Raw genomic sequence first — 19349 nt, forward strand, 5'->3', positions numbered from 1 at the left:
ATATTAATTATATTACCCTATGTTTCCAATGTCGTTTGTGACATCACAAACATAAATTTTATGTAGTTTGTTTACAAAATGTCAAGCAAACTTCCCAACAATGCAGTAATGTAAATTTATGAACAACTGTGGGATGGGGTTTTTTAAAACTTGTCATATAAAGAATCTTCCATGGTTTGATATGATATATATCCAACTTGTATGTTTTCTACCCCCTCGCCAAGGTTCGGGACACTCAACTCATTGAAAATAAATCATATCAAACCACGGGAGATCCTATATTTAATATGGTTTAGTTTATGCATGCATTCTTTCACAGAGCAATGCATGGATCTAATATTACAATAAGCAAAATTTTAGGAGCCTTACTGGTTTGAGATCTCTGAAAACACTCGTCCTAATGTCGAGACATTTCTGCAGTTGCCAGTCATGTTCTGGAAGACATGCAATATATAACTGTCAAATGTCAATTTCAAGTCCAGATGTAAAACAAAACAATGTTTGTGTGTGTATGATATAACATAATATGTACAATATATTGAAACCTGGAGAAGGATTAAATAAATAAATACTATGTCCAGTGCTAACATGAAGCAATGTCGCAAACCACAGCTGAAATGTACGCTCCAAGGGCTTGCGACAATGAACATAAAGAAAGAAGTCGTCTTTTTAAGTTCAATTTTTACTTTGTAGGGTGGAATACAATATACAACATCACAGAAAAGTTCTGTATTACAATTGTTCATACATAACCCAATTACTTGAGCACTACCACACATTTCATACACACATACAAAATTATGACATGAAAACATGATTGGAACATCTTACAGGTATATTCACAAAACAACCTAGGTTAAAATTTCTGTACTATACACGTAGAAAAAAATATCATCAAAATAATTCTGACAATTACCACAAAGAATTCATTTAGGCATCATTTCATTCAATTTTAAAATATTGAATGTGGATATTTTTTAATTTCATATACAGCACTTAAATCAATTTTAAAAAGTTCTTCATGGTTACACTGTCAGAAATTCTTTCCTACACATGATATTCCAAATTGAAATAATTGTGACTGTCCATTTGTATTCCAACAACACAAAAAATATTTTGATCTTAAAAACTATATCCTGTAAATATTGGGGCATCATAATTTCAAAAATCCACTTGAACAGATAATAAATGCAAAAATGTACACGTACATAAACAGTATCTAAAGCCTATTTGTTCTAAGAAATTTGGTGAAAATGAATGGCTTATATTGCAAACTGAACACATCAACTATGACGATATAAATCCATAGGTCAACAACTATTTCACAATCAACAATATAACAACGGCTGTCAAAGGAAACAACCATAACAAACGTGTCAGTAAGTAGACAATTTGGCAACTAGAATAATCATTCTCAGCAATTCATAGCCCAAAATTTCCATATAATCATGACATCAGTCACATACAGCATTATACATGTATATCCATTCATTCTCATACAGATTGTATTACAAAAATTCATGAATTCATAGAACTTATTAACTGCTTGCTAATTATATTACTTCATTAAATGGGGATTCCCTAACAAAATGGTGATGCAGTAGGATCTATTGTTTTGAAAAAATCCTTAGTATTAATTTCTGTCTCTGATGCAAATGCCAAATCTGGACCAGGGGGAGTTAAGCCCCCTGCCTCCTCATCACCAGATGGTGCCAAACCCACATTTTCCTGGGGCACTTTCGGTTCTTGTTTGGCTACTGTTCTGGGATCACTTTTGTTCATTCTAGGATCACTTTTTGGGGGGTTATTTGGAAGAGGACGATTGTAGCTGTTGTAACTTGACACATTTTCCTGACCCGATTCTTCGCGATCCAGAGGGGAAGCATATTCCATGCTTCCTTTACGCTTACTGGCTGGCTTTCTCTTGAATCGTGGATCATTGCGGTAGTCGAGTTTTGGTTTGTCAGCTGTTTCTCCATTTCCCTTTTCTGAATCAACTGATGACTGATTTAGCTGCCCCTCCATTTTTTGGAGACTTTCATCATCTAGTAACAGATCAGTTTTAGGATTTATTAATGGTTCACCGAGAGGTTTGAGACTTAAATCAGGTAACACAGCACTATTTGGATCTGGAGTAGAGTTCTGTCTTCCAAATTTTCTTGGGTCACTGTTTTGCCTTGGATCATTGGCAATAGCTGCTGGCATGGGTGGTAAAAGAGGTGTAGGCAAAAGCCCAGGGGACCTTTGATCTGAGGGTTGTTCTGAGATTTGTCTTTTCATTCTAGGATCATCTGGTCTGGAGACACCACTTGAGCTATTCTGCCTTGAGAAACGAGGGTCCATAGGGCCTATACTGTCTGTTTGACTGTTCTGCCTGCCCATTCTTGGATATAATGATGGCCTTACAGGCAGAGGATGAACACCCATAGGTGGATTTGAAGGAGTACGCAGTAACCTTGGGTCACTAGCACGAGCACCTGAATCAGAATTCGTTCGTCCAAGCCGTGGATCCCATGCTTTTCCAGAATCACTCCCAGCTTTCAAACGAGGGTCCCCTTGAGGGGGCCCAGATTTTACTGGCTGACCAGTACGTGGATCAACCTGTTTCTGTCCATCAGTCTTGTTCTCGACACTCTGGCTTTTGGTGGCCTCTGCATGTTTCAACATTTTTTGAATCCTTGGATCATTTTTGTACTTTGGATCAAAAAGATTGACACCTGAAGGTGGTGTCTTGGAGGAATTGTCCACTGTCACTGGTATGACATTCCAAACCACATCACCTTCACTGGATGTAATAAACACAGGAGGTGGGTGTTCAAATGGAGAGTCTTGAGATTCTATGGGAATGATGGGAGGGGTGGATTTGTCCCCAGATTTTCCAGCTGACCTTGGGTCATGTCGTTTCCGAGGATCTCTTTGTACGGAACTGGTGGAGCTGTAAAACAGATGATCATTTGATAATATCCTCGAATTTGAATTTCTCACCATTCTTGGATTAAAAGTTTGGCCACACTGCTCACCTGAATCACCTTGGCCCATACTTAAAGATTTTCCCTATATATTTAAATGTAAATCTTTGATCCCTATTATGGCCCCATCAAAACCCCCGGGGGGCATGATTTTAACAAATATGAATCTGCACTATGTCAGGAATCTTTGATGTAAATTTGTACTTTCCTAGCCCATCTTAAGAAGATTTTCCCTATATATTTGTATGTAAAACCTATTGTGGCCCCATCATACCCCGGGTGGAGTTGTCATGATATTAACAAACTTGAATCCGCACCATGTCAAGAAGCTTTCATGTAAATTTCAGCTTTTCTGACCCAGTGGTTCTCAAGAACATTTTTAAATGACCCCACTCTATTTTTGTGATTATCTCCCCTTTAAAGGGGGCATGGCCCTTCATTGGAACAGAACAGAAAGCCCTCACCCAAGGATGCTTTTTGCCAAGTTTAATTGAAATTGGCCCAGTGGTTTTGGAGAAGAAGTCGAAAATGTAAAACATTTACAGACGGACAAACAGACGACTGACAACAGAAGATCAAAAAAGCTCACTTGAGCTAAAAATTATCTACCCTGCACATTTCCACTACACCATAAATCCAAAATTATAGCATCAATTTATTTTTATGAAATTGGATCAAAATACAGCAGTATCAAAACCAATTATTTTGCTCCTAACAGGCATGAGAATTATAATGCTAGAAATTGTTATCAAGAGACCTGCAAAAACTGACCTATAGAAAAAAGACCAGGCTTGATTTCTTGAAAAAATCTCAAACTTGAGTTTGAATTTTCTTTCATTTGAGCAGTCAAAATTTGAGTAAAATCTCAGCCTGAAGTCCAAATTTTAGCAGAATTTTGTTGTTGAGAAATCCAGGCCAGATTCACAGTATCACAGTACAGAATTGGAGTGGACTTGATAGGAGATGCTCACCTGATGGGTGGTGACGTAGCACCAGAGCTACTTGTTTTGATAGCATTAATCATCTGCATTATGTTCATTGTGCTGGGCGTGGAAGATGGGGGATTCGACATCTGAGGGCTAAGAGGGGTGGAAGACTACAACAAAATCCAATAATTCATGTCATGTTTGTAAACTTTAATTTCTTAAATTTTAATTCCTTTAATATTTTAGAACCAAATTTCCATTGATATTTGAGCAGAATAGTTTAGATTCTTACTTTTATGTTTTTGAGTACATCAGTAAGCTTTTTGGAGTCCTTTTGATCCTCTTCGTCACTTGAGTACCAGTTGTCATCTTCCACTAAAATAAAAGAGTAGACTAGAGCGTACATAAACAAAAGGCCCATGGGCCACATTGCTCACCTTGGCCCATATTTAAAGATTTCCCTACATATTATCAAGTAAAACTATGATCCTTATTGTGGCCCAACCTACCTACCCCCGAGGGCCATAATTTTTATAAACTTGAATCTGCACTATGTCAGGAAGCTTTCATTCTCTATATACTTGTATGTAAAACTTTGATCCCCTATTATGGCCTCACCTTACCCCCAGGATCTGTGATGTTAACAAACTTGAATTTGCACTATGTCAGGAATCTTTTATGTAAATGTAAACTTCTCTGGCCCAATGGTTCTTGAGAAGAAGATTTATTAAGATTTTTCCTATAAATTTGTAGGTAAAACTTTGATCCCTTACTGTGGCCCCATCCCTATCCTTGGGGGCCATGATTTGTACAAACTTGAATCTGTACTAGGCCTACATCAGGAAGCTTTCAAGTAAATATAAACTTTTCTTGCCCAGTGGTCCTTGAAAAGAAGATTTTGAAAGATTTTCTCTATAAATTAATATGTAAAACTTTGATCCCCTGTAGTGGCCCCACCCTACCCAAGGGACTATGGTTTTAACAAACTTGAATCTGCACTGTCAGGAAGCTTTCATGTAAATGCAAACTTTTCTGGCTTGGTGGTTCTTGAGAAGAATTTTAAAGATTTCCTCTATATACTTCTACTTAAAACTTTGATCCCCTATTGTGGCCCCATCCTACCCACGGGGGCCATGATCCAAACAAACTTGAATCTACTTTATACCAGGAAGCTTTCAGGTAAATCGCCATTCTTTATATGGCCTAGTGGATCTTGAGAAGAAGACTTTTAAAAATTTCCCCTATATATTGCATGTAAAACTTCGATCCCCTATTGTGGCCCACCCTACCCCTGGGGATCATGATTTTAAACAAACTTGAATCTCCATTATGTCAAGAAGCTTTCATGTAATTTTTTTTTTTTTTTAGCTTTTTTGGTCCAATGTTTCTTCAATCTTGAGAAGAAAATTCTTAAATGATCCCACCCTATTTTTTGCATTTTTGTGATTGTCTTTCCTTGGAAGGGGAAATGGCCCTTCATTTCAACAAACTTGAATCCCCTTCACCCAAGGATGATTTGTACCAAGTTTGGTTGAAATTGGCCCATTTGTTCTGGAGAAGATGATTTTCCTATATATCAGCATGTAAAACTTCAATCTCCTATTGTAGCCTCACCCTACCCCCAGGGGCCATGATCTGAACAAACTTGAACCTACTTTATACCAGGAAGCTTTCAGGTATATCTCCACTCTTATGGCCCTGTGGTTCTTGAGAAGAAGACTCTTTGAAGATTTCCCCTATATATTTGCATGTAAAAAATTTGATCCCCTATTGTGGCCCCATCCTACCCCCGGGGGTCATAATTTTAACAACCTTGAATCTTAACTATATCAAAAAGCTTTCATGTAAATTTCAGTTTTGGCTCAGAGGGTCTTGAAAAGAAGATTTTTAAATGACACCACCCCATTTTTGCATTTTTGTGATTATCCAGTCTTTCTGAATTTTAAGGTCGAGTCAGTGAAAATCAAAAATCAAGAAGTCCAATGGGCTTGAAGACATTTTGTATGTCACATAAAATATAATGTCGGATGTAGATATTCTAGACATCTTATTTGCATAAATTTATCATCAAAATAAAAATAAATCAAGAAATAGCACATAATGTAAGTGTTTGAACATCGTGGTTTGTTTATTTTTTAAAGTAAAGAACGATAACTATACTTGTAATTGTCAAGATAACTTGTACGTAAATCTCGTGAATATTCGACGAAAAACTTGTTGAAACAACAAAAATAGCTGTGTTGTGTATCACAATGCACACCCATGACACCAGTAACTGCATTGTCCAATTAAAATGAACTTGGTCAGTTGAAGTTAGGTCTGATTTTATGCAATTTGTATAGTTTGTAGAAATAATCAATCGTTTACATTTGATATTGGTAGATAAGACTAAGGTGCACTAGGGCTATTTTCATGTTTGTGAAAAATATGTAAATTTCTAGTCTTGTTTGCGGGTGATGAGAGAGAGAGAGAGAGAGAGAGAGAGAGAATACCATGTACCATGTTGTTTTTCTGGTATTGACAGGAAGGATGCCTTAGGGTGGATATGAATATGAATAATAATCATATTTGATAAAATTTCAGTAAATTAATTGTGCATTTATACAATACATTCCATATAAATGTATTTGACAAAACATGTACTATGAAAATTTGGGGGTCCAGTAAATTTCACTGTGGGCCAGTGATTTCGGACAGTTCACTGGTCATCACGTTTTAAATGTTTTTGTGAACACTGATAATCTCCCCTTTGAAGAGGGCATGGTCCTTCATTTGAGCAAACTTAAAATCCCCTCGGTGGTTCTGGAGAAGAAGTCGAAAGTATAAAAAGTTTACAGACAGACGGACAACAGGTGATCAGAAAAGCTCACTTGAGCTTTAAGCTCTGGTGAGCTAAAAACAGATACAAATATCACAATCTAAATGAAAGTTTTCTTTAGGGCTATTCCAGAAATAAATACATGGGGGGGTCGGGAGGCACCTTTTGTATATACCAAGCACCCATAAAAAAAAAATAAAAAATTACCCCATGACCCATCAAATTGATTAACTCATTTTACAATGACCCATCTAATTAAAAAAAAAAACTAACCAGACCCACCACAAAAATATTTTTAAAAATGAAAACAGTACAGATCTCGCGTGGTTTTCGGGACAAACATTCTAGTCAATGACGTGGTAATGCCTGTGCGACATTGTATCACAGTAGTTCTGAAGAAATTATGTCACATCAACAATCAAAGGCATCTAAGGCGGGAATGTTGGAAAGATTGGGAGTCCACACGATGCTATTATCATGAAATGGGTATGGATATGTTTTTCCACGAATCGTTCGTCTTCTAATGGAGCCCGCGCCCGGAGGCCTCTATATCACCATCACACTGACTGATAAATATAACGCATCGGTACCCTCGTATAAATCAACTAAGGTTTGCCTATTTTTATTAGAAAACGGAATACCTATTGGTTTCAAAATATTCCCAAAATCGATGCACTGTAAACTGTAATAATCTACAGAACAAAGTTCGCCGCCATCACGTCCAAAGGGACCCTACTAAACGCGCCTCTAATTTGAAGAAAGCCGTAATGGAAAGTTATGTGCTGCAAAGAGCGACAACTCGAATAGTTCTATGTTACTTCCGATTTCGAAAGCACGTTTTCAATTTTCCCTCCGACGTTTTGTAACCAACACGACAAGAGCGACAATAAAAATATTCTGAAAACTCAACACCCACGTGGCACAAAATAAAACAATAGAAACTACCCACTAAAAAATATTTTTTTAACAGTCCAACCATGGACCAAATTAAATATGAAAAAATACGACCACCCACACAAAAAAATATCATTTGCCGCCCGACCCCCCCATTTGATCATTTCTGGAACAGCCCTTACAATAAACATGAATTCCTAAGTTTTATACATGTTCCTACCTTTATCTTTGGAATCACTGTCTGTGCCAATAACAGGCTTGGAATTCATTTCCTTGTTTTCTTTACTTTCATCTTTTCCTTCAGTAGTCTTGTTGATTCTCTGAAACAGTTCTCTCTGATTGGATGTCAAGTAATCATCAGTTTCAATTCCAAGCATTGCTAGCTTTTCTTTGTTTGGATCGGTTTCCTTATATTTTTCTTCTCTTTTATCATCATCTCCATCTGCATGTAATATAAATTCATACATACTTTTATATCTTAATAATACATGCGAGAAATACTGAAAATGTACATTTTTTATGCGAAATACTTATGTCCGCAGTCAAATAAAATCCAAGCGATTTCATTCCAGTGGACTTGCAGTATGCAAGACATATTCATGTAAGCCATATGCAGTTCTGTGGAATTAAATACATCTGCAGTACACAATAAAATTCTGTTCCCAAGTTTTTGAGGTTTGAACTTATAATGTACCAATGAATCAAATCCTTTATGAACAGAACTACACTGTAACATCAAGAATGAAAGAAATATGAAACTTTGGGACACTTCTAATTAATATAATATTCATATAGAATGCATATGAATAAAGCTGCTTTAATACGCCAGTTTCGAGATACGAACTCTTCTGTATAGGAGGTCCAATTAGTGGAACTTTGAATGCCTAAGTGGGACAGAGTGGATATACAGCCAATGAGGAAGACGATGAAATGTATTAAAAGCGGCTTCTCTTTAAATATGTAAATGTCGGAAATACTAAATACTATCGAAAGAAATGTTTTACCGAAGTGGAAACATACAATGTCATATTTGCAAGACATATCTTGGATATGGTACTTATGACCAGCGAAATAAAGTGATAGGATAAGAATTCTATGTATTCAATTTACTCCCTAAATACTTATCACTTACTTAGTTTGTGTATCAGTCGAATTCGGGTGACCAAACAGCGTATGAGAAACTTACTGAGTACATTCACTTACGCTGCACTAGAAGTGATGAATATCTGTCCCACTCTCGCGTGTAAACAAATTCTTTCGCGCCTTACTATGTACGAGAGTTCTCCGAAGGGAAATAACTCGGACGTATCTCGAAACCGGCGTATTAAACCTTTTTTTTTTTTCCCGTGATGTTGATGTAAATTTTAAAATTTTGTCCAGGTTAGTGCAAGTGGTGGATGTATTGAAAAATAATTTCGTGATGTCCAAGACCCCAAGGTATTTCATTCTAAAATTGCAAAAATTTGATCCTTTGAGAATTAGGCTGCAATTCAAATAACTTTATGTAAAACTTATATGGTACCAGTTTTGATGCACCAGATGTGCATTTCGACAAATAATGTCTCTTCAGTGATGCTCAGCCGAAATGTTTGAAATCCGAAATAACAATAAACTTGCTAGAGCTATTTTAGGAGAAAAAAGAGTGCCAAAAAGTGGAGTCAAATTCCTCTAAGGATAAGAGCTTTGCATGAGGGAGATAATCCTTAATTTTGAAATGAATTTCAAAATTTTATCACAGCAATTAAATATACATCCGTATTTTCAAGCTAGTAACGAAGTACTTAGCTACTGGGCTGTAGAGACCTTCGGGGACTAACAGTCCACCAGCAGAGGCCTCGACCCAGGGGTCATAATATAAAACTTATACGGTACCAATTTTGATGCACCAGATGCGCATTTCGACAAATAATGTCTCTTCAGTGATGCTTAACCGAATATCAAAATCAGTCATGAAATCACTTTCCCAACTCAGTTCATACCTAGATCTCTATTGCTGCCTTGGAGTATTTGATTATGTCCATCTGTATTCTCTCCAGGATGTGAATCTGGGCCTTGGTTATTTGAACCATGGAAATGGGGAGGTTGCTCTGAATGTCCAGAAAAAGGTCCTTCAGCATGGTCCCCTGGGCCAGGGAAATTTCCTATGGGCTGATTAGGCATTGGCCCTCCGGTACTGACATTAGGTTGTCTCACACCTGCTGCATGCTGCAATAATGCCCCGACTAATGCCACTGCTGGATTCATAGCTGGATTCATCTGATTCATCATCCTGGGTGGGCCCATCATTGGTCCTGGCATGGAAACTGGTGGTCCCATGGGATGACCTTGATTCATTGGCCCTCTAGGACCCATCATTGGTCCTTGGTTCATTGGCCCCATAGGACCCATTGGCCCCATAGGACCATGGTTCATTTGTGGCCCTGGGCCCTGCATACGATTCATATTCATTTCATTGTAAAATCCTGGCCTGTAATTATAAATTACATTCATAAAATTTTGGTAAAACAACAACGCAATAATACATTACTGATACATTGATCATCCAATTATGTTATTCTTGAAAATCTGAAAAGCTACCTTGGAGGCTGCATGTGGGGAGGGTGCATCATGTTAGGTGGACCCCCAGGCCCTCCTGGTTTGCTGGGACTTTGATTTGGTGGGTGTGTTTCTATATCAAAAATGGATGGAATTTTCTTGATCCTTTCCTGAACTGCAGGGTCTACAAGCAGGTGCCTTGGTGGGGAACCTAATAATGAATCATTCAATAAATGACAATCATGTATTTACACATATAATGAGAAACTTTAACATAACTCTAATTGAAGGAACATTCAATGATCAATTTCAGTTAAGTACTCACCTAATAAACTTGGTCGATTTTTGTTCCTTTGTCTGTCTTCCTCAAACTCAGCATCATTGTCATGATTGTTGTATCTCTATAATCAAGAACATAGCTCTGTATATCTCTGCACACACTTGTATATTGTTAAAACACAAGGATGACTGATCTTAATGGATTACATTTACTATATTTTGTCTTTAATGCTGAATATACTTATCATTTTCAAGTTTGAAGTGAAGACACTTATTCCTTGGAGATAATCCCCCCTCACCCTGTTGAGTTTAAAAACATTAATCACTGTTGTATCCTAATCTATGGGTTGACTTCAAACACTAAATATGATTTCTAACCTTTTCAATGAGATGCCTAGTTTCATCTGTTAAAGGATCATGGGAAAATTTGCAGTTGTCTCCACCATAGCATTCTTGACCAGTATGATAGAATTTGCAAGGAAATTCACTTAAATTCTGTTAAGGAACACATTACACAATATTTAATTTGTAAAAAAGCATTTCTTTTCGAAAATCTAGTAAATAATTGCCCCCATTGGGAATTTTTAAAAAAAAGTTTCTCAGGCCAAATATTTCAACATTTATGTTTCTTTTTAAGATGCAGTAGCATGAGATAGTGTGTTAGTCTTTATTTTTCCCATCCAAACATTTTAAATAGAATTTACCAACTGATTATCATTGTTTTAAATCAATCTCTATAAAGAGTAAATAATTCTTTAAACACTTGTTTATAAAGGATTTAATATGTATAATACAATGTACAATTATTTTACTAAAACTTCAGAATCTGTATTACATGGTTGAAAGAGAAAATTGAGTTATTCCCCTTTTTGATATGTTGTCTTGATCATTGCAGCAGCTTTCAGTATCATGTGGCAATGCCTGAGAAACTGTGGATAGGGTTGCTTTTTGGGTTGTTTTTTTTTTGGGGGGGGGGGGGGGGGGGGGAGGGGGGGGGAGGCTTACACAGTAAGTGATTTCATGGTAAAATTCACTAATAATAGTGTAAAATTGCATCAGATAAGGATATTATGCATAAAAATGCAATTTTCTTCTTTGGAGCAATAGGAATTCAAATAATATTTGCACAATTCTGGTTTCTTTTGCATCTTCTCATGATTAAATGGACAATCATAACCCTGCAAAAAAAAAAATGAATAAAATTGTAAAGAGTCAATAATACATAACAAGCAACTTCGAATGGTGTATTACATTTGCATAGTAACATCTAGCTAAATTAAATAAAAATCTTTGTTTATAGAAATTTTTAGATATCCAATCCCCAATTTCATTTCCTACTGTTGTAATAATACACATGTTAACCTTTTGACATTTTCCCTCAATTCCTACTATTGTAATAATACATATATTCACCTTTTGACACTTTCCCTCTTTGTAAAATCTACATATGGGTCGTTCCTCCATTGGGGTCTTCAGTAAGGGCTTTTTCTTAGGCAGATCAGGATGATCTCGAGATTGCATTTTCCTCTTATTGTTTCCCCTCTCATGATTATTATGGCCTCCTCTTCCATCTCTTTCAAAATTTCTTTTTTTCTTTGGTTGTGGTTTCTTGTAAATTTCCTGTGTACATAAAAAAAATAATCCTTGACTTTGAGCTATATATATGTAAAAATATTTTTTATTTTCATTTATTTATTTTTGTTAATTACTCTGTGACCAGTCATACCTGGCCCTCTTCTGCAGCAATATTAGGATCCAACATATTTTCTCCAATCATGCTTAGCATGCTTTTGTTCTTTTTGGATCGATCCCGATGGCCATCATATCTGCAAAGAAGCATTTTCACTGACATAATGATCAAAAGAACAATAAAGTTATCAATTGCCTGCTGAAATGATCAATAGATTAAACAATTTGGTCAGCTAGTATCACATTTGGTCTGAAAATAGTTCATGAAGTTACTCAAGCATTTTACATGTAAATCTGAGCTGATTTCAGCATCTTTTGGCAGCTGTTTCCTGTAGTTTTTGAATGTGAACTTAAATAAAATCAATACTGATTATATTTCACTCAAAGATACTTTTGATTGTTTTAGGTATTTAGAATACTAACAATAAAAATGTTTATTATAGGGCTGTCACGGTTCCAAAAATTTTCGGGTCGGATCTGTTCTAAATTTTAAACTTCGGGTTCGGGTATATGGTTGGTTCTATATAACTTATTTTAAAAATCTAATATACAGTTTAAATCAAAAACCTTTATTGTATTTTGTTAAAATAATTACCCAGGACGTGGACTCGACATACATGGTACTAGACACAGCATTGTCACTTCTACTCGTTTCCATTCCATGCTTTCAATGTTTTGTCATTGACGATGTTGATCCTGTGGCGTATTTTCAATGCGTTTGACATATCTTACATACTGTCATTGTTTACAGTTTTGTCCAAAATGCCATCATTTGACAATTGATCAAAATACAGCCACCTTTGAGGATTTTGACGACATTTAATTTAAACGGGTTTCTAATAATGATTCTATTTTAAGAACCAGACCCGAACCGAAATACGGAAAAATGGAATTGAACCCGACCCGAACGATGCATCCCATGGTTTTCGGTTATTTCGGGTACCCATTGCAGCCTTAGTGTATTATTACCTCTCTCTTTCTCTCCCAAACTAAAATTTGAAGCATTATTTCAAGTGTTTCTATTATATCTTCTTTATTAAATCTGAGAACAACAAAACTAATATCTAAACCACATAATAAATATGTTTATTTGCACAATATGTAATATGTTTTTAACTGTTCAATCCATGTACAGCCCGTAACAGGTACTTTATAAAAAATGAGGATACTTAATACATGTATGTTTTATGTTGCATAGAGCCATCCTTAAAAAAAGTGTTGGTTTGCTGTTTACCTTAGTGTTACCACTTACCACTTCTAAAGTGGGTAGGTAGGTAGGCAATTTTTTTTTGGTCCGATTGACATCATGAATTTCACAGAAGATGTGGATGTCAGAGTTTATTTATTCATTTTTTGTTTGTCTCTTTTGGGATTGAATCAAATCTTATCAGTGAAAAAATGCTTACAAGAATTGTTTTCTGTTTTCTCCTTTCTTTAATTACAGTAACAGAAAACACAGCTTCCTAAGAAGACGCCATATTTGTAATACACTGTGACAAGAGGGGGCGCAATTATGATAGTAATGATCGATCTCGTTACGGGTGGATTTCCGGAAAAATAGGTAACGAAAAAAAACCCAGCAAACCAATATTTTTTAAAGGATGGCCTAATAGTGTTGAATTTATATTTAATTTGGCAACATAAGTCATCATATACCTTATTGATTTAATTAGCCACGTAACTATTTCCAGTACAAGAAAATCGTAATACCAAGGCATATATGAACCCTCCCCCCTTCTACCCTTACACACATAAATTGGAAGAATGGAAACTAAATTGATATACCATTCTTTAATGAAATCTTGTTAAATGTGTTTGAGCATATCTGAAAGGCTTTATAATGGTATCATATATTTCAAACACTGAAATCATTTGGAAAATTGTGTAAGTATGCCCACTATAGTAATCTCACTGCTATTATGATCACTGCTTAATATCATGCAGAATCCAAGGCTTTAAATAATTCTTTCTTTTTTATTTTTGTTTAAATTACTGTATATGCTCTAATTGCTGATGAATCTGAATTACAGAAATAATGTAAACAAGAAAATTTCAAACCAGCTAATAATCATCAAAACAAGTTCTCACACAGACTTACGAGGTTTTTTTTTTTTGTCATACCCGAGTTTTGTAATTTGCTGTAAAACAGTACTTGCAATAAATAATTCACAATATTCATACCAATCTTTTTTTTTAAAAATTATCTCCCTTTCCACTACTTTCAATTCCAAACAAGCAGCTATAAATTGAAAATACTGGAAAAAAATGTAAAACTTACTCTTCATCTTCATCTGATGGACTGTCGTAGGGACCAGGGGGACTGCCATATCTATCCCCACGCTTATCTCCTCCATAGTTCTGAGTGTCGTAATTATGTTTGTGGGAGCCGGAGGAATTCTTTTTATGAGACATCCATCCCTGCTGGTTTTCATCATCAACATTGTCATAGTCATGATATTTTGAGGATCTTTTCCCTTTGTTCCTTTGTTGCTGAAAAAAGGAAATATACACATAATCCAATTAACAATAGTAAATACAAACTATTTTTCCATTAAAAGAAAAACAATCACAATATATATGTATACAGACAATTGGGAATTACATACATTTTACACCAATTAATTAATTTGTAGCATTTTTATCAAACCAGAACGAAGATCCAAAAACAACATATGTAGACATGCTTTGGACTGGAATCTAAAAGCTAAGAGAAAAAGAAAAGATTGCCTAGCAACAACCTGAAAACAGATACCAGAATAAAGTGAAACATGCAATAAGAGACCCTTTTCACAAATGATCAGAAAAGCTCACTCGAGCCACATGTGAGCTAAAAACTTCAATATGACTTAGATCAAACATCATGGTTGATAAAATTTGCATGACCTTATAACATTTTGATTGAAAGGCAAAAAGGAAGTTTTTTAAAAATTGAATTCATATGATACTTAGTGAAAAATGTCACTGTTGTTAAAGCCATGTGCCTTTCCAGGGGTAGACAGGGCTTAGCCCAATAGATGCATTTAACATTATATCAGTATACCTCAGCTTTACCACATTCTTACTGACAGACTGTTTTAATTTTGTACCTTGTCATCTCTCCTTCCTCTGCGGTCACGCCGATCTCGATCCCTGCTATGTCGATCTCCACGTGGATGAGATCTTCTTTTGTCATGCCTATCCCTTGGGTGCCCCATGTCCTGGTCACTCCCTCCATCCTCGTAATCATTCTCCTGATAATCCTCATCTCTCCTGTTATCTCCTGATTTACCTACATTAAAAGTGGTCATAGAGTTGTGTAGATTCAGTGATTGGAATTGCCTAATGACATTGTACACAAATTATCAATTCGTGTTAAAAAAAACATATTTTGACAAAACTCTTACCTCCATCTCGGTCATGCTTTCTCCTGCTACTTTGGTGATCTGTTTTGTTTCTTTGGTTTTCCTCTCCATAATCACTAACTTCTTCTCCTTCCTCTTCAATTTCCCCATCCTCCAGAATTTCTCCGTCCTCAGCCTCCATGTCTTGACTGCTGCGGGAGTCATCGAGCCGCGTCTTGCTCCTAGATTTCTCTTTCCGATGTTTACCATGTCTCCTATGTTTTCCCCTGTGATCCCTATCTTCTGACCGACGATGTCGTCTTCGGTCATTATCCCTAAAACCGTCGTCTTGATCGGAGTAGTCTCCTCCTTGATAATGCTGCCTATCCTGCTCACTCTCAGAACGATCACTTCCCAACCTCTTAAATTTTTTGTAGTCAGGATCATATGATCTATGTCCTCTTCTTCTATGATTTTCTTCATAGTCCTCCTGGCTGCCCCTATAACGTTTCCGCTTGTGTTTTCCCCTGTCCGGTTCCACTTCCTCCTCCTCTTCTTCTTCTCCTTCTTCCTGACCCTCCTCTAGAATGGCTTCAGCTTGCTCCCCATCCTCAGGGATTTCCCCTTTCTGCGTGTCCTCCTCAGGATCATACTCATCAGTTGTCCCCCCTCCATATTCATCCTCTTGCTCCATCAATTCGGTCATCATTCAAGATTTACATGGTTTAGATTTACTCTGGAAAATCAACAACAAAAATTCCAATATAGCAAGCCTTGAAATGGAAGCAAATGCTGCCAATGTTTCACTTCTAATTTCCAACAAATCCATATAAATTTCTAATGACGCAAGTTTGCTGAAGACTTTTAGCTCTCTTAATTCTGATTGAATAGCTACAAAATGGGTTGTTTATAATGCATCTAATCTGTATATTAAAAATATAAATAATTACACAATTCAATTTTCTCTACATACAAATATGGCATACTTCATTGAAAGTGTACTGTGTAGCTAAAAGTTCCAATGGTCATACTAGTGACATCATGGTAATTTGGGAACAGAGCAGCATTAAAAGCCTATGAATCTGCTAATATTAATGACTCTTGTTTAAGGGAATATCAATATTTGAGGGTAATACATCTAAAATATTACATATACTAAGTTGAATATTTCTCCTTTTCAGTAACCCATGTCATGTTCATGTTACCATAATGGGGAGAGTTTATATCAATCAAGGCCATTAATCTCCCTAAAATGGGTCAGATAAAAAGACCTTTCGCAATTGGAAAATAAGCAAAAATTTCCTCAATTCATAATCCAGAAATTCTCAATTTAAAGACAATGCAAGTAAAATGCATTTTACAAATGATCACCTATTGTCAAAACAGATATTCCTAGAATAATCTACGAGTTCTTTGATGTGAAAGGGGTGGGTGGGGTTACTGAATGTAAAACAGAGTCTAACAAATTGGGTCTTATATTTAAAAAAAAAAAAAAGCGTCTACACCTGACACAGAAACTTGGCTGACTATATTTTAAATAAAAAAATCCCAATCTGAACAAAACCAAATCATTCCAATAAATTTCCCAATCTTTAGGGATCAGGACCCTGTCTCAAGCATTGTAGTGAACTCAAGTTGACAGATCTATAATTAAATATGTGGAAAATTGGAGAAAGTTACCGAATGAGTAAATAAGTATTTGTTTCATTTAAATGAAAATTAGCAATTTCATTGGGCATAAGCTGTCACAGTGGTATTTTGACTCATTAGCTAGTTAGAACTTCTTATCTAAGAAGCCTTCAAGAGCGATGGTGCGAATTTTTTCAGCTCTTTTTAATTTCTTGTCCTACAAGAATGTCAACAACAACAATAATAAATAAAAAACTCAACAACCCCCCCCCCCCCTTCTTCAAAAAGTAAATTTTACATGTATATTTGAAAATATTGCCCCCCCCCCCCCCCCCCTTTACCCATATCTAATTTCTCTGGTGCAGCATTCCTATTAAAGTGTATTGCCATGAATGTTTAAAATGTATATAAATTTCTATGTACTTCCTCAATACTATTAGCACACGGGGAAGGTCAAACTACGATGAGACACCAATAACTAAGATAAAGGTTAGATTACATACGTTATCAAGTATTGAAGGGGCATAACCAAAATACATTTTTGAACACTCACTGCAGCCCCCCTCCCCCCTTAAGAATATTTAAATCCTCTCCACTATTTTATGTCAATTATAAATATGACATGTAACAGTATTGTTATTCAAAACATGAAGGCATGTGTATGTGTGAGTAGGCTAGTGCTGTTTTCTTTTGTTTTCAATATAGACAATAACATTATATCCAATGTTTGTTTTCCTGTTATATTTCCATGATCACAAAGAGGATAATTAGATCCATTACAACCTTCAACAATATTATTTTCTGGGTCAAATCCAGTCCACATCGAGAAACGCGGAAATAACTTGAAGGCAAATGACACGCGTTCCAGTTGACCTATTTATAGACATTGTTGCTTGGTTACGTCATGGCGGAAGAACTGTATATCCGGGCAGCTTTCACGCCCATTCTATGTCCGTAATTATACGAATTTACAGATACACGAATTTACATCCGATAATTACATCCGATAACATCAGCGTTAGAAAAGTAAAGATGCACTTTCAGTACACAAGAATTAAACGTTAAGGTTAACATAGTTTCTACAGAGTAACGTTTTTTCTTCTCCTCCATTAGTTACACGTATATTTTCAAAGATGACATTATCTGGAATGCAATGTCCCGCTTACCTTCGGTTTGCTAAGCTGGATAAAATTCATACAGACTAGATTTTTAAAATAAATAAAATATACTTTGTCTTGTATGGTATTTGAATGCCAGTTCAGTGTCTATATATTCCAGTTGCATATGAATCATGTATATTTCATCCTACATCGACTTTGTTCTGTACACGTTCGTTCTTGTTCATTGCAAAGTTTCCCACTGCGCATTAATAAAATTATTCAAAATGGCTTACACATTTGCATAATTTATGCATACTTTACTACAATACCTTCTTCGGCCTATTTTTATCCGTTCTGATATTTGTTTATCGAGTTAGACAAAATTTTTGGCCCGAATTTTGTCTATGCATTTATCGTTGCTCTTCATCAGTCCATCGCCTATCCATGTTTCTCAATGTGGTATGGAATATATCAACCTTGCACCTTTTAGTACAAGGACTTTGGGAGTCACAGATAGAGAGGAGTTAAATTTATGATGAAATAAGGGAAAGATACCGGATAGGTTGTGTTTCACTGAAGTCTTTTTCAGGATGTACAATTAACTGATCGTATTTTGCTTTGGAATTTTGTCCAACTGCGTCCAGATTGAATGCGTATTTCCAGTCTCAACAAGCACTACACATTTTCCCCTCGCTAACAAAATGGCGACGTAATAAACTATATCAGTCACGTGACTTGAATGTCTATTTTCGACGTTCCATTCTGAAGATAGTTTGTGGTCACTTGTGTATCACTACTAGTTTATGTTTTTATTTTCATTTTAAGGTAAATTGTATTAATTTATATACAATAAATCAGAAAAAGACTTAAAATACACTAATGAATGTATGAGGTTTTAAAATGAAAGGGCGCACTATTTATTGTCTCAGTTACAATATGCATATTTGAGGCCAACAAGGGAGTTACTAAAGGAATCGGGACTGGTGACTATCACATGGTAATTCAAGGAATTTTAACAGTTTTGTCAGACCATGAAACATCATTTGATTGATGCAGGGATGAGAATTGATGATAATCACTAATGTGATCCGGAATTTTTTTTAAAGGGGGAAGTATGACCCCCTCTCCCCCCTCCGCACACACATGAACAGACCCCAAAATCTCCCTTCCCCATATAATATAATAAAAAT

At 35.9% G+C, this 19349-nt stretch overlaps 1 protein-coding gene across 5 annotated transcripts; it reads right to left on the reverse strand.

Annotated features, from left to right (window-relative positions):
* Positions 1-666: 666 nt before the first annotated feature.
* Positions 667-18906, reverse strand: LOC125646033 (zinc finger CCCH domain-containing protein 4-like). Of its 5 annotated transcripts, none has more exons than XM_048872142.2 (15): positions 18715-18906; positions 15494-16166; positions 15197-15378; positions 14389-14600; positions 12148-12247; positions 11835-12041; positions 11491-11599; positions 10800-10909; positions 10468-10543; positions 10185-10353; positions 9587-10074; positions 7828-8049; positions 4188-4270; positions 3941-4065; positions 667-2935 (listed from the first exon to the last, which is right to left on the reverse strand). In XM_048872142.2, the coding sequence occupies exons 2-15, from the start codon at positions 16137-16139 to the stop codon at positions 1582-1584; spliced, it is 4083 nt and encodes a 1360-aa protein (XP_048728099.2). In that variant the 5' UTR covers positions 16140-16166; positions 18715-18906; the 3' UTR covers positions 667-1581. The 5 variants fall into 5 exon arrangements, with proteins under 5 accessions (XP_048728099.2, XP_048728102.2, XP_048728104.2 ...); XM_048872145.2 differs by having other exon boundaries at positions 18489-18895; XM_048872147.2 differs by having other exon boundaries at positions 18226-18875.
* Between the last annotated feature and the right edge of the window lie 443 nt (positions 18907-19349).

The sequence above is a fragment of the Ostrea edulis genome, chromosome 6 (genome assembly GCF_947568905.1).
Source record: "Ostrea edulis chromosome 6, xbOstEdul1.1, whole genome shotgun sequence".
NCBI lineage: Eukaryota > Metazoa > Mollusca > Bivalvia > Ostreida > Ostreidae > Ostrea > Ostrea edulis.

What these genes read in the sequence shown, in the direction of transcription:
- LOC125646033 (XM_048872142.2), bottom strand. Translation starts at nt 16,139, where the DNA reads ATGATGACCGAATTGATGGAGCAAGAGGATGAATATGGAGGGGGGACA. An exon ending in AAAGCATGACCGAGATGGAG is followed by an intron (nt 15,379 to 15,493) that starts GTAAGAGTTTTG and finishes CTTTTAATGTAG; the next exon opens with GTAAATCAGGAGATAACAGG. An exon ending in AGGCAGCAATAGAGATCTAG is followed by an intron (nt 8,050 to 9,586) that starts GTATGAACTGAG and finishes TATTACATGCAG; the next exon opens with ATGGAGATGATGATAAAAGA.